Genomic DNA, 15437 nt, shown 5'->3' with positions numbered 1-15437 from the left:
TCATTTTGTGTTGTTTTTTGTTTTATATATATAATATTTTTTTTTTAGTTTTTAAATTCCGGCTAGTGCGGCCGGGACTTAATCGGAGACTGAAAATTCGTCGGAATGTGGAAGCCACGCGCCGTTGATCACGCGCTCTCTCTGCTTCTCTTTTGCTCATTGTTTGCTCTGGCTTCTGCTCAGGGATCTAAAACAAACGCATGGAAGACACTCACCGGTGAGTCTCTCTCTTTCACTACTTTTTTTTTCTTTTAATTTAAGAAATTAAGCTGAAGACGCACGTGTTCTTGGTGCTGTTTAGAGAGTTACCTTAGCTTAGCTTACTCGAAAATCGAAATGTTAATTTGTAGCAACATTTTTGAGCTTTGTTGGGAAGGTGTTACTGTGTTTGTTCGGTTACCGAAACGAGGATCTGTTCAATTCATGAATACGATTTTCCTTTTTTTTAATTATTTCTCAATTTATTTTTACTTTTTCATTTTGGTGCGGGAAAAACGGATATTTAACAATTGAAGCTGAGATTTTGTAGCGCTTGATGGTGCTTACAAAATAGTAGTTGGATGTCATAAATGTGCAAATAAGATAGATTTCTTTTTTTGGGTAAGAAAAGATGCTTATGCAGAAAGATGTATTGCAAAGTTATAAAATGTTACAAAATTATAGTAAAAAAAAAAAATTATAACTATAACTGTTACAATCAAATCTTCAGAGAGAGATAGGGGGGGGGGGTAAATGTTTGCTATTTTTAGTGATTATTTTGACAAGGATAAGATTGTAAAAAAATTTATTAAGGAAAAAATTAGTGTGTTAATACTGAATTTTTTGAGTCACTGAATTTTGATGTATATAGTGGGATAGTTGATATAAATGTATATAATACGAATACGCCATCAATTTTGGAAGAGAAAGTCTAGAGAACCAGCACTTTTATTAGAATTTGGCCAGCACTTAACCATCAAAAGAAAAGTGAGTAATCTCACACTATTAGATGTAATCTTACATCATTAAAAACTCTATTGATGGCTAATTGATGGCTACAAATCACAAAATCTGCTAGCTCCCTAGCACTCCTCATTTTGGAATATGTGTGCATCGTAGGTTTGATGCTTTCTTGAGTTGAGTAGGGAAGTGATGGTTCGGGAAAGAAGTTGGTGTAATTGAAAATGGATCAATTTACTTTACTTTGCATGGGATTAATCAAAACTTATGAAGTTTGTATCCTGTTTTCTATCAGATTAATTTTCTGGGACACATTTTGCAAAATTTACAATTCAGGATTTTCAACCCAGATTGGCCTACGCCTATATATAAATTAATAACAGAAAAATTATGAGTAACCAAATTAAGAGAGAAAAAACAAGAGAAATTCGTAACATAATCATAAATGATCGGCAAAAAATAAGCTGTCGACTGGAAATCGATCCCAATGATCGAAGTTATATACTTTATAACATAGACCTTATTCACACAAGTAACGGAGAACATACAAAAGTTTTAGAATATTAGTTTTGGGCACTCGAACGAAATCCGTTTTTACCCGAAGCTTCTAATAATATGGCCATATGATCTGTCATTACGTGCGACTATCTTCATTATAGAAAAAAAGGCTTTGTACATATATATCGTTCAAAACTACGATTTTTATCAGCTGTGGCAAACAAAAAAACTTCATAGAATATAGAATATAGAAGTAAAAAAAAAAAATGAAGAGATAGAGATATGCTAGATACTTTTTTCTATGGATAAAAGATCCAATTTAGTAAGCAATGGAAAGAACTTCACAAATTGAGAAGTGGTAGGTAGATATGGTGGGTGGGATCTGGCAGCTCTGCCCACCAGCATAGTAGAAATTTCAATTCTGTAGTTTGTTTCTTGCAACTTACTTGTACTGTTATATTGCAGGAAGTCCACCAGTGGTCATAGCACGTGGTGGTTTTTCGGGAGTGTTTCCTGATTCCAGCTATGCAGCCTATAGTCTGGTAGGACAAACATCCGGGAATAATTACATTGCATGGTGTGATGTTCAACTAACAAAAGATTCATTTGGGATTTGCATTCCGGATATCAAACTTGATAATGCTACAAACATTGCTCAAGCTTTTCAAAACAAAAGTCAAACCTACCTAGTTAACGGTGCACCAGTCCGTGGATACTTTTCTGTGGATTACAATCTCAAGGATCTTGCCAGTGTTTTTTGTAAGTAACTTTAAATATTAATTCGATTCTTAATAATTGATATACTAATTTGAAGTCATACCCTTCTATTTAGTTACTAATGTTAAGATCTAGTAGATCAAGCAGGGAAGATGTTAATTGATTGATGATGTGAGGTTGCAAGATATAGTGGTCTTTAATCGATATAAGCATGTAACTCTGGGAAGTTTTTACGAGATTTCAATTTATGATATTTTTGAAAATTGCCATAGCCAACACTTCAGATTATGGTGGAACGAAGTGAAGAAGAACAAACTTAGGAAGATTTGGGATTATTGGACTTCAGGACCTTGAAGATAGTGCTGAAAACATTCAGAAACTAGGCTATTGTATCTCCACTTTCAAACTCTTTTAGCCTTTAGTTATCCTAGAGTACACCATGTAGAGGGAGGAACAATTCTAGACTTTACCTATGAGATAGAAAACTTATTGCCTTATTAGTTTAGTAACTTGCTATTAAATCCAAATGAAACACCTCATAAGCTAAACCTATAGTGTACTTGGTAATCATATTATCAAATTATTGAAAAACTAACCTATGCAAAGTGGAACAAACTGTAACAAGACATGTCTCCTAGTTATAACTGGTACATGACCATTAATGTCTTCCTTGAAAAAAAGGCTAGAAGGGGATATTGTTTCTTGGTGATTGAAATTTTCTAGACGCTTAGGCTTATGTGTAAAGTTATATCTTCTCATTATACTTTAGGTATGGGAGTATGGGACATGGGTCAAGGATATGTAGCAATAGCTGATTTTTTGACAAGCTTGAGCTGAAATGAGTTGTACAGTAATTATTAATAAATTGGTATTTTTGACTTTGTTCTTCAAAACAATTACTAAAGATTCAGGCAGTGATCATTAATTAAATTGTGTCACTTAGATGCTGTGTTGTGTTGCGCCAGCATAATTAAATCAGTTTTCCTGATCAGCTGTTGTTGAACTTCTTGCTCTCTTCGCTTGCTTTATGGAGTGTTGACTATTCATATAATATTTATAGATAGATAGATGCATATATATTGCTGACAATTGTTTTGGTTTCTGGACAGTGGTTCAAGGAGTTTACTCCAGAACTAACGACTTTGATGGTAATCTGTTTTCTATTTTAACTGTCGACGAGTTAGTTAAAGAAACAAAGCCACCGGCCCTGTGGTTGAATATTCAGGTAAATTGAGGCATAGTACACTTTTGTCATTCTGTCTGGGTGTTAGTCCTGAAACTAAGTTTTGTATAATTGACATTTTGCAGCATGATGCATTCTATACACAGCACAATTTGAGCATGAGAAACTTTGTACTTACTGTTTCTAAAAGAGTTATTGTCAGTTATATCTCATCACCTGAAGCTGGTTTTCTGAGAGGTATAGTTTCGCGCTTTAATGCAAAGACTACAAAACTGGTCTTCAGGTTTATGGATAAAGATGTTGTAGATCCATCGACCAATCAGACTTATGGTTCTTACTTAAAGAATCTAACATTTATCAAGACATTTGCTTCGGGAATTCTTGTTCCCAAGGATTACATATGGCCTGTAGACGGAAACCTTTATCTACAACCTCATACCTCTTTGGTTGCTGATGCACATAAAGCGGGGCTGGAAGTGTTTGCATCGAATTTTGTGAATGATGTTCCGTCTGCCTTTAATTACAGTTATGACCCTCTAGCAGAGTACCTCCAATTCATTGACAATGGAGACTTCTCTGTTGATGGTGTGTTGTCTGACTTCCCCATAACACCAGCTGAAGCTGTAGGTGAGTTGTGTCTTCATCATTTTTGTTGTGTCGCCTTGCATACATATAATGCCTTTGAACTGATCAAATCTTGTTTACCTAATATTTTTTCCACTGAGATGTTGCATATGTTAAAATATTTTTGGCTGAATGAGTTGTCATCTGATTGACTATTTGATAGATGAGTGGTGCCTGTGACTTTGACTTATCTATAAATCACCCTTCGGCTTTGGAAAATTCTGGCTAAATTCTATCATTTTTTCTTGGACAGTGTAGCAATTGAAATTTCATTTCATGCATTTTTAATTTATCAAATTTTTTATTGTCTGAATGTCCATGCATCCGTTAAGCCTAGGACCTAGGATTTATAATGTGATCACCATGCCTCATGATGTATGATGGCGGAATTCAGAGACAGCTTCCTTAATATTGATTCCTCTATAACCTGGTTTACCTTAAGCATAAAATAATTGGTATGGATATATTTTATCGGTCTATATACATCGGCAGATTCCAAGATGATCCAACTGAGATTTATATCATATTATCATGTGCAATTCAAAGAAATAACACTAGTAGAATTTTTATTAACTTTCTTCTTCTTCAATCTTTGACTCAACATTCAATTTAGACTACACTCCTTTAGGCAGGTTTCAACTGCATACTTTAAGCAAACATTGCAAAATCATCATTATGTTCATTTTCCATGCCGCATTAACAGAAATAAAGAGGAACAGAAATCTTTATGTTTTGCTCGAGTTCTTGCTGTTCATCATTTCCCCATGTTGAAATTCTGTCTTGTTGTTTTACTACGTTTCTGCGCCCAAAATTTGTATATAATTGATTTAAGTTGTATGTGGATTCCGCACTTAAGCACTTCTCACTCGACCTCTATTTGAGTATGTACTGAATTATCTTCTTTTGTGAGCAGGCTGCTTTGCTCTCCTAGGCGCCAATGCTAAAAAGACAAGTACATTTCTATCTTATGCTTCATTGACATGTATTCTTATATTTTTCATTACCCTTTTTCCTTGCTGTTCCATCATTGATGATTTACTTCTCCCATTTTGCCCATTCTTCAGTTAACACCACAGTCATTTCAAAATGTGGAGCAAGCGGAGATTATCCCGGTTGCACCAACAAGGCATATGAAAAGGCTATATCGGATGGGGCAGATGTCATTGACTGTCCTGTTCAAATGTCAAAGGATGGAACACCGTTTTGCTTAAGCTCTGCTGATCTTATAGAGAGCACAACAGTCGCTCAAACACGGTTCGCTCGTCTTGCCAAGTCTATTCCAGAGATCAAATCTGGCAGTGGCATATTTACCTTTAGCTTGACATGGGAAGATATACAAACCTTGACCCGTAAGTCAAATAGTCAGATATGCTTTATTCAATTTAGTGAGGATTCATATAGAAAGAGGTATATATAAACTCAAAACAAACATATCATACTTTAAGAAGAAAAAAAAAGACTTAAATATTCTGTAATGTTACAGATATGTCTTATAAGGCATGCTTTAAGGCTGCATGGGCCATATCGAATCTTGCTGCAAGCCTGTTACTCATCTTAAGTTCTTTTTATAGCTACTAAAAAGACTCTCCTTATTTGTTTTTGTTGTCCATTGCCTGCTGTGGATATATTTAATTTTTGTGGACAAGTATATGATATTAGTGTTTTTCTTTCTTTTATTTTTCTTGCAGCCTCAATATCAAGCCCTTATTCTAAATTCAAATTATTCCGGAACCCAAAATATGACAAGAGCAATATCAACTTTTTAAGTCTGTCAGATTTCTTGGACTTGGCCAGAAACAAGACTTCCCTATCGAGTGTCGTGATCATCATTGAGGTACGTTATGCTCATGCCTGCAATTTCTGTTTACAGCTCATTCCATTACCTGGTCATATCTGCTAAATCATTTCAACATTGTGATGGATCTTATGATTAACGAGTGACCTCAGTATCATCCTTGTACACACCAAAGTGCACTGAGAAGAGAGTAAAAAATTGTTGCTAATATTTTGAAACTACTTCCAAATGTGTAATAAAAGGGCAGCCTGGTGCACAAGTATCCCACGTAACGCAGGGTCCGAGGATGGGCCGCACCCAAAGGGTGTAATATACGTAGTTTAACCTGATAATTATATCAATGGCTGTTTCCACAGCTTGAACCCATGACCTTGAGGTCACATGGAGACAACTCAACCGTTGCTCCAAGACTCCCTATCTTCCAAATGTCTAATGAATTGGATAAAAATGAGATCAAAATTATAGAAGTAGATCTGACTAGCATCAAATGCAACCACAGATGTTTTTTTCCCTTGTTGCTATAGGCATGCACTATAGAAAAACATCATTAAATGAGATCAAATAAATATCAAACACTAAAAGGTAACCATTGTTTTATTTACAGTTCTACTTATTATGGCAAAAATGAGGGGCAACATCTCAAGTACGCGAATGATGTTGCAATTGGTAATTTTGTAAACGCAAAATCAATGTAAATGCGGTCTTTACTATGTTCTGTAATTACATAACATATGACCAAATATTGGATTCTTACATGAATGGATCACACATGAAGTGCCTGGATGATGTGTGTTTATGTAAGCCTTTTCAAGATTCCTTGATGAGAAATAATGTTAGTCAAAGTAGCTTTTCTCCCACGGTGTGTGTGTTTAGTAGATGTTTTCTCCAAACATATAGAAGTTGCTAAATATTTTATGCAGGATTTCCATTCCTAAGAAGTTACATGTGGTTAAGGGTGCTTTTCTTTACCTGCAAACGGCAACTTTTGGGGTTAATAGGAGAACAGTTTACAGTTACTCACTCTTCAATTAAGGTGTCTAGTTAAGAGAATATCTTATGAAAGGGATAAAGGAAGGGAAGAATAGTTCACATCCATAAGTCTCAAGCATCACTTCTAAGATATTCACAAGAATATATGATTCAGTTATTTTGCAAATAGCTTTTTGACTCTTAAATGGCAAAGGTAGACAGATTTAAATAGGATTATGTCTTGGAGATTGGATTGGTTTATTCATGCCACAGTAAGAGAACAGAAAATACAAAATTGTCACATTCATGTTCAAATAATATTTCAAGTGAAATCTTAGAGAAATGCTTTCTGTCTTATTATTGTTGTTCCTCAATTGGTAATTGTGCTAAAATTTGGATAATTAAAAGCATTGCTGATTGAAATTTTAAGAGATGCCATTTCAATTATGTTCATAGTTATAGTTTTCCGTTTTAGTATCAGTACATCAATAGAGAAAGTGAGAAACTGAGAGATGAGAACTTTCACCTATTAATTTAATAATCAATTTTACATATTGCACTGTATTGCTTTAAAAGATGTGAAGCTGTGAGGGAAATAAGAACAGGAAAAGATGAAAATTGTCTTGCATTACTTTGTTCAATTAGCATCCAAGTAGAAACTTAAAGTCTGCTAACATTATGCTGTTCTCTACTTTTGTCAGAATGCTGCCTATCTTGCAGAGAAAGAAGATTTGAGTGTGACTGATGCTGTCATGAACACTTTGAGCAAAGCTGGTTATGATAAAACTGGGGCCCCAAGGGTTATGATTCAGTCCACCAATAGTTCTGTACTAATGAAATTTAAAGGGAAAACAAATTATGAACGTGTCTACGAAATCGATGAGCTAGTTGGTGATGCTGTTGTTTCGGCAGTAAACGACATCAAAAGCTTTGCAAATTCTGTAGTTCTCCAGAAGAAATCTGTGTATCCTACCAATTCTGATCTCTTCCTTACTGTCTCTACGAATATTGTAACAACTCTCCATCATGCCAATCTCTCCGTCTATGCACAAACATTTAGCAATGAGTTCGTATCTCAGGCATGGGATTTCTTCTCGGATCCAACTGTGGAAATCAATACATTTGTTCAGGAAGGATTAGTTGATGGAGTCATCACAGATTTCCCAAAAACAGCTGACAGATACAGAAGTAAGTTCATATAAAACATGTTTCTTTTTCTTGGAACTAGCGGATCCAATGTTCCATGTTATGTACTGGTCCAGTTTCATAGGTGTAAAATTCAGCTCTGCAAAATCTCATATTTGATATACTGATATGATTTATTCTTCTTCCTATTGCAGGAAACAAATGCTTGACTATGGGTGACAACATGCCTGTTTACATGCTACCTGTTCAAATAGGTGGTCTTCTACAAGCTGTTACCAAAGATTACTTGCCACCGGCTTCAGCTCCACTCCCTCCTCTGAAAGAATCTGAAGTGAAAGAACCACCTTTGCCTTCTGCTTCCCCATCACCAACACCATCTGGATCTTCTGCTGGAAACAATTCAGCAGCTCAGTCACCGAAAAATGCGCAGGTTAAGGTCACCATCTCCTTCCTTTTGTCCCCTTTGGCTGTGCTTGTAGCTTGTCTTCTGCTTTGAGGTTTGAGCAACTTCCCACGAAAAATCAAACAAAACAAAAATTGAGGGAAAAAAAAGGGAAGAAAAGAAGAAGAAAGAGCTGATTGTGCTTGTTATTATAGCCCCTAGTTTTTGCCCATCTCTTTCTGGATTAAGTAGCATGAAGCTGTTTTGACTTCAGAATTCAGACCCCATATGAGTAATCCAGAATTATTTTTCTAGTAGTAAATTCTTTCCCTTAACTGTTGTAGCACTAGTTATGTGCATTCCCAGTTCCTCAATCTATTCTTCCTGGTTTAATTCTATGGACCATCATGAGGGGTACATATCTTTTTAGGTGAGCCTTTTGTATCTTCTGCTGTAAGTTGTAACCATTATTATATATTTATGGATTGTGTTTGTCGTCAGATAAACAAGCATGGCATCATGTCCAAATTGTGTTTTCTGGAAATTATTATTAGCTTCCTAGCTGTTAAAATATTAGATGATTTTCTACTCTCTTTTTTGATCCCCCGCTATTTACATTAGCAAATACTTCTTTAGTAGAAAACCATATAATCATGGTAACACTTCATATGGTGGGGAGAATGATGGTTTTCATCATGTCATCTAACATAATTGTTGATCCTCGGGTATATTTTTAATTCAATGAGTATTCTAATCAAGGACATTGCAATGATGAATTGGTACATCATGCGTCAAGAGAACCTAATATTATAGATTGTAGCATAATATTATATCGATAATTTTAGGGTTAAGTACGATTTTGGTCCCTAACGTAGAGGCTGAAAATTTATTTTGTTTTCGGCTTTTTTTTCGCTACAAAATGGTCCTAAAGGTTTCAGTTTGTTTTAAAATCGTTCGAGACCCCTTAGTTCATTAGTCTCCATTACACCCTTTTTAACAAATATAATATTAAGGGTAAAGTATACTTTTTGTCCCTGAAATTTGACAAAAATTTTAAAAATACCTTTAAGTTTTATTTTGTTTTAATTTTGTCTCAAAAATTTTCGATTTGCATCAAATATACCCATGATGGCTAATTTTTCAAAAAATTTAAGACTAATTCAACAACAATTTCATAAGAACAACCTTCAACACAAGCAAATCAAGCATAATTTTCATGCATTATTGTTAGATTGGTTTTAAATTTTTTGAAAATTTAGCCATTAAGGGTATATTTGATGCAAATCGAAAACTTTTGAAATAAAATTGAAACGAAATAAAACTTAAGGGTATTTTTGAAACTTTTGCCAAACTTTAGGGACAAAAAGTATATTTTACTCTAATATTAATTAATTAATTAATTAATAATAATAATAATAATAATAATAATAAAGAAAACAATAAATAGATAAATAATGAAACTAAATAAGGGTGCAGTGTGTGGAGTGGACAACACGAGCGTCTTCTTCGGAAGCTCAACGGAGTGCAGTAGTGCTAGGGTTCAACAAACAGCGTCCATGGCTTCCCAGAGTTCAAGAGCTGCACGATTTCGTTCACATGCGAAGGAGTTGCTATGCGGATATGGCAAGATGCCAATTTTGTGAATTTCATCCACGTAAGCTGGGACGAAAATTTTGGGGCTGCGTATACTATGAGGTATGTTGTTCTTCCTCGTTTTCGATTCTGGGTCTGTGAATTTGGGGGTTTTTCATCTATCTTTTTGGCTTTTATCAGGTTTAGGATGGTTGTGATTTTTTCCGTTGGGCAAATCCGGAACTTGGAGGAGCTCAGCAGGAGATTGAAATTGCAAGAACCAAGAGGAAGATTACAAACTTAAAATCAAGATTGAAGGATGTTGAACGGAAGCTTAAGATTGTTGCTACATTAGGGATTGTTGGTTGGATTGGGTTTTTGTTCTTATTGCTGCAGAATCTATATAAGTTAAAGCAACCATATGGAATGCACCTAAATTATAGATGATTTAGCTAGGGAACTTTAGGATATTTGTTGTGTTGTAGGGTTAAAGTTTGAGGATAATTTGTGATGTTACAATGGTTTAATGGTGTATCATGTGTGAACCTGTTTGAATTAATGAATGAAAGTGATGTTTAATGGAGTATCTGATATGAACCTGGTTAATGGTGTATCAGGTGTGATGTTTTAATTGGCAATCTTAATAAAGAAGTGCAGTAAAGTACAATACGCATGAATGAGATTTATGAATTCAGTATTGACCTAATGGCTTGTTTCAATTGAAGAGAAGTTAAAACAAACACAAATCAGATGTTGGTTTCCATAAGTCTAAGAGGATAACATAGATTACAATGGATGTCATGCCACTGAAACAAAAAATAGTACTCAACAAAGTGTGCTGAAACACCTAATACCAAAATACAGACATCAAACTAGTGTTTATAAAGCATTGTTCTAAAACTAAACTTTGTTTCCATATCAATAAGACATTGATAACAAAAGAGCATAACAAGCAATATCTAAAGAGTCCCCCATTGACTTGGAGGTAATTTGGCCATCAACTTCAGCTTTTGTAGAGGAACATGTGCTGCACCACTTTGGATGATAGAAAATACATCTTCCTCTCAGATGGCTGGCTCAGTGACGGTTTCTTGCTAAAGAAGGTTGCTGCTGTTGCACCCTTGTTCTTGGCCAATGATTGGGTTGAAGGTGCTTTTGGAATGGACTGGGCTTGAGTGATGGGCTGAGTGGATACATTCTTGGGCTGAGGTACTGGTTTCTTGGGCTTAGCTACTGGTTTCTTGGGCTGAGTTGCTGGAAGGTTGGGTAGTGATGCTGAAATATTTCTCTTTCTTCCTATTCGAACTGTTTGACCAAGGGCCAGCTTGGATGTATCCTTCTTCCCTCTTTTTTTAGCTCCCCCTTCTTGTTGTGTTGAGGTTTAGGCCTATCAAGGAAATGACAATTATACAGAGAGTTATATACATAACCAAGTAGTGAAATAAATAGAAAGCATAATATGAAGTAAACCCTAGAACATAATGTTACATACCTTCTTTTTAGGCTTTGTACAGCCCCTTTTTGTGTCCCACTGCACCACAGTTGGAGCATCTTTGAATTTGACCCCTCTGTGATAGGTGATTCTAGCTTCTGTTCTCCTTATCTGCAGGCCCTCGTTTTCTCTTCTTCACATGTCTGTGGCTTGGCCTCCTATAGGGAGGTGGCATGACATCATCATACTGAGTTCTCTCCCATAGATCCGGTCCATTAACAGGGTGTATCACCTCCTGGTAGCACTTCAGGTAAGCATCCTTCTTATAGCAATCGTCCACATAGGACTCCAAATCAAGTCCTTTAAAGCTGATGCAGCTGATGGCATGAGGACATGGAATGCCACTCATTTGCCACTTCCTGCAAGAACACTCAGCAGCAGCCAGATCCACAACAAATTTATCCAATCCACACATAACCTCATATTTACTATCAGCTAACCAGTATGGCCTCCAGTCCCTAGCTAAGCTTGCCCGTTTCTTCAATTTCTTCCTAATTAGTGGCATAATGTTTTCCTGATAAGTGTGAATCCTATCTCTATTGGCAACCCATCTAATCATCAGATACACCCTAATATCTTCTAACATGGTAATAATAGGTTTTTCTCTTTCCTCTACTATGACAGTATTGAAACTTTCACTCATATTATTAACAAGGGTGTCACATTTTGAATGAAAAGTAAACCTGAAACGGGACCAAAACCTGGGTGGAATGCCCTTCAGATGTCAAAATGCCCCCTCATTGACAACTCGCAGACATTTCATTTCCTTCTCCCAATCCTTCCAATGACTTACCTTAGCACACCTCCATATTCTTTTCTTCAACTCTAAACCCAAAAATTTCTTCCTGAAATTGTTATAGAGATGCCTGACGTAGAATCTGTTGTCCACCCTTGGTATAATCTCTTCAAATGCCGGCAATAAACCCTATGACCAGAATGTGAGCATGAATTTGATTAGCACATAAATCATTATTTCATTTAGGCTTACCTATATTTGTTTAAGCACAAGCTTAGTGTAAAATGTAACATTACCTTCTGCTGATCAAACATAAATGTGTATTTTCCAATCTTCTCTGGACCTAAATCCTTGGCAAGATGACGCAGAAACCAGACTCAAGAGTCCTTTGTCTCGCCTTCCACAACTGCATAAGCAATTGGAAGAATCTGCTCATTTGGGTCTCTTCCAATTGCAGTCAACAGTTGTCCTCCTTGAGGAGTTTTTAAGAAGCATCTGTCTAATCTAATAAACGGTTTGCAGTGCTGGAAGCTTTTCTTGCATGCATCAAAGTAGACATACAATCTTTGAAAGACACAGTAATTCATTAAATTTGGATTCTGTCTCTCCTGAGTAAAATATGGGGATCGAATCACTTTCAGGTACACTGATGGTATTGGATTTGTTCTTAGTAGCTCACCACAGTAATAGTTAATCCTCTTGTATTGCTCCCTAAATGCACCCTGGATTTGGCTCAATGCCTCTTGCTTGGTCTTCGTTTCAATTGCCCTAGTCACGGTCAGATTCCACTTTTTGTGTGCCTTTGCCACGAGATCTTTTACCTTGATTCTTGGATTGGATTCCACTTTCTTCTTAAACTAGTTGCCTAGCCATTTGGAATGTATTATTCCAACCCTGTGTGTCTGCATGCAGGTATGTTGCAAATTCATGCTTCTTAGCTGTCATGTTGATTCCTCTCCAACCCTGTGTGCATACAGCCAAAAGGGACAGTCTTTTTGACAAACAGTCCGGACCCTTACCAAGTCACACTTCTTAAACTTAATAGTCCTAGTTTTCTGAACTGCATAGGCTGCCACGATGTCCTTAAATTGTTGCCTAGATTCATAAAGTGTTCCCACCTTCCAATTGTAGTTTCTCATGTCTTTTTCAGGTTTATGGACTGGAAACCTTAGCCCTTCACAATCAGCATCCTCCTCTGCATCATCAGCCACCAAGTCATGTCCTCCAATCATGTGATCGTTCTCCAAGTCATCACTATTTGCTGCTTCCTCATCCTCCAAATCACTTGTCACAACCCTCTTACCCTTGTCCACAATAGAGTCCTTTGGCACATAATTTTCTTCACCAAATCCACTATCATAGTCATACTTCTCCTCACTGTCAGTGAAGTGGATGTCTTTGGCACTATCTCCCTCGTCATTAGATGGAAAGTATGTTAGGTCATCACTGTATTCACTACTACTTTCATGATCACCGCCTCCAATCTGTCCTTCCTAGCCTAACTCCTCTCCAACACCCTTATTTTGACATTCGGTTTCCACCGTATCGCCAACAACATCAGTCTTCTTTTGGTCTCCTTCAAATACCACTATCTCAAGACCACCACCATTAGGTTCTTCACTTTCGAAGCTCCCAGTATCTCCCCCCACATCAATATAACCAACTTCCGAAAATCCATCGGCATCTCCAACCTCATGCACCACAAATAAGTTAACGAAGCCCCTCAACTCGGCTATGTTGCACATCTCAATTGCATACGAGTCACCTTTCAACAACTTCAAGTTACTCTCAGAATCATCCGCATTTGGATCTTTGTACCATAACGCTGCGATGGTGGACTTCAAGTATCCAAACTGCCTCAGCTTCTCGTATGCCTCAAACATAGACCGCCGATCGCCGTCAATGTCTTCGATGACTGTTGCTTGACCCTTCAAATACTTCAAGACACCGTTCTCATATCCGAATGCACCCCATGATGCACCCTCGTGTTAAAGAGCACCATCTTCTACTCAAACAACCCTATTATTCAACACAATACGTTACTAAACCAAATAACAAGGAAAACAAAAACAACCTAGCCTTGTACAGAGGTTCACGCAGCCTAGATTAAACCCTACACCAGTTAGATGCATAAACGAAGGTAACATTGCATGGATAAAAAGCTTACCTCAAAAAGGGCTATCTGCAACAACGAAGGCAAGTGACCAATGCAAGAAGGTCTTCAACAACCTCACTCGAACTACCAACAATGAACGGCCTTCAACCACTAGCCTAGATCGTTCTCATAGGAACGCTTTCATAGGGTTTGATACAAACATTTCAGAGACCGATTGTTTTCTCAAAGACTGACTTATTTGAGGAAGGTGAAATGATTTCACGGGAATGACATGAAGGGAAATAAACCAACAAGGGCAAACTTGTCTTTAAAATTTATTTTTTGGCACAAATGACGATTTTAAAACAAACTGGAACCTTCAGGACCATTTTGTAGCGAAAAAAGGCCAAAAATAAAATAAATTTTTGACCTCTATATTAAAGATCAAAATCATACTTAACCCATAATTTTATTAGATTTATACTATATATATATAAAGATATACTCTTAGATGAGCCCTATTAGATTATTTTAATACATCATATATCAAGTTTAACATAGTGCGTGTAAGATATTTTTGCTAATCAATCTCTCATAAGCTGTAGCAAAAACTAATACAAATATTACACACATCATAGATCACATAGAGAGGTTATTACAAATTTACCGTTTTGATCAATCTTTCACCATTGGTGTATGCAAAATTGCAAGCATAATCATATATCCATACCTTCTTTCGATTGTGGTCTGTCTATCTAGTCAAGAAAGCAAAATTTTCCATGGTTATTAGCATTCAAAATACCTCATAGTGATGATAACAACGGTTATTAGCATTCAATATCTTAATTCTTAAGTATTACCATACATTATAACATTAGAAAAGTATAGGGTACTAATATATTATCTGCCAACTTATTGCCAACAATAATTAATTATTATATTTTAAATACATATATAAAGAGACACATCCAGAAAATATATCTATAAAGACTCTTCTATTAAACACAACAAAAAAAAGACATTTTTATTAGACACATCCACGAAGACACTTTTATAAAACACAGTTATAAATAAGAGTTGGCAGAAGTTGGCAGATATACTGTTGGTAATGTAACGAGATCGTATAACAATAAATAAAAGGTGTTTGTTTTGGTACGATGATAAATTTATAGATATCGATATAATAAAAATATAGACAAATTAAAACACGACACGTGGATTATATTTTCCACGTCAGTAATTAATTTTTCTTTCTTTAAATATATATCATATCAATACATTTATTAAAC

At 36.0% G+C, this 15437-nt stretch overlaps 1 protein-coding gene and 1 long non-coding RNA gene across 2 annotated transcripts; both read left to right on the top strand.

Annotated features, from left to right (window-relative positions):
* Nucleotides 1–8834, top strand: LOC107623792 (glycerophosphodiester phosphodiesterase GDPDL4). The gene is made up of 9 exons (XM_016326196.2): nucleotides 1–217; nucleotides 1903–2196; nucleotides 3264–3379; nucleotides 3463–3964; nucleotides 4875–4913; nucleotides 5026–5310; nucleotides 5650–5795; nucleotides 7427–7913; nucleotides 8066–8834. The coding sequence occupies exons 1-9, from the start codon at nucleotides 106–108 to the stop codon at nucleotides 8365–8367; spliced, it is 2283 nt and encodes a 760-aa protein (XP_016181682.1). The 5' UTR covers nucleotides 1–105; the 3' UTR covers nucleotides 8368–8834.
* LOC110263624 lies at nucleotides 9713–10195 on the top strand. Its single transcript, XR_002349551.1, has 2 exons — nucleotides 9713–9948; nucleotides 10027–10195. It is a non-coding gene; the product is annotated as an uncharacterized LOC110263624 (long non-coding RNA).

This window comes from Arachis ipaensis, chromosome B01 (genome assembly GCF_000816755.2).
Source record: "Arachis ipaensis cultivar K30076 chromosome B01, Araip1.1, whole genome shotgun sequence".
Taxonomy (NCBI): domain Eukaryota; kingdom Viridiplantae; phylum Streptophyta; class Magnoliopsida; order Fabales; family Fabaceae; genus Arachis; species Arachis ipaensis.
This window is presented reverse-complemented; position numbering and strand designations above follow the sequence as displayed.

What these genes read in the sequence shown, in the direction of transcription:
- LOC107623792 (XM_016326196.2), top strand. Translation starts at nt 106, where the DNA reads ATGTGGAAGCCACGCGCCGTTGATCACGCGCTCTCTCTGCTTCTCTTT. An exon ending in CCCTGTGGTTGAATATTCAG is followed by an intron (nt 3,380 to 3,462) that starts GTAAATTGAGGC and finishes GACATTTTGCAG; the next exon opens with CATGATGCATTCTATACACA. An exon ending in AGATATACAAACCTTGACCC is followed by an intron (nt 5,311 to 5,649) that starts GTAAGTCAAATA and finishes TTTTTCTTGCAG; the next exon opens with CCTCAATATCAAGCCCTTAT.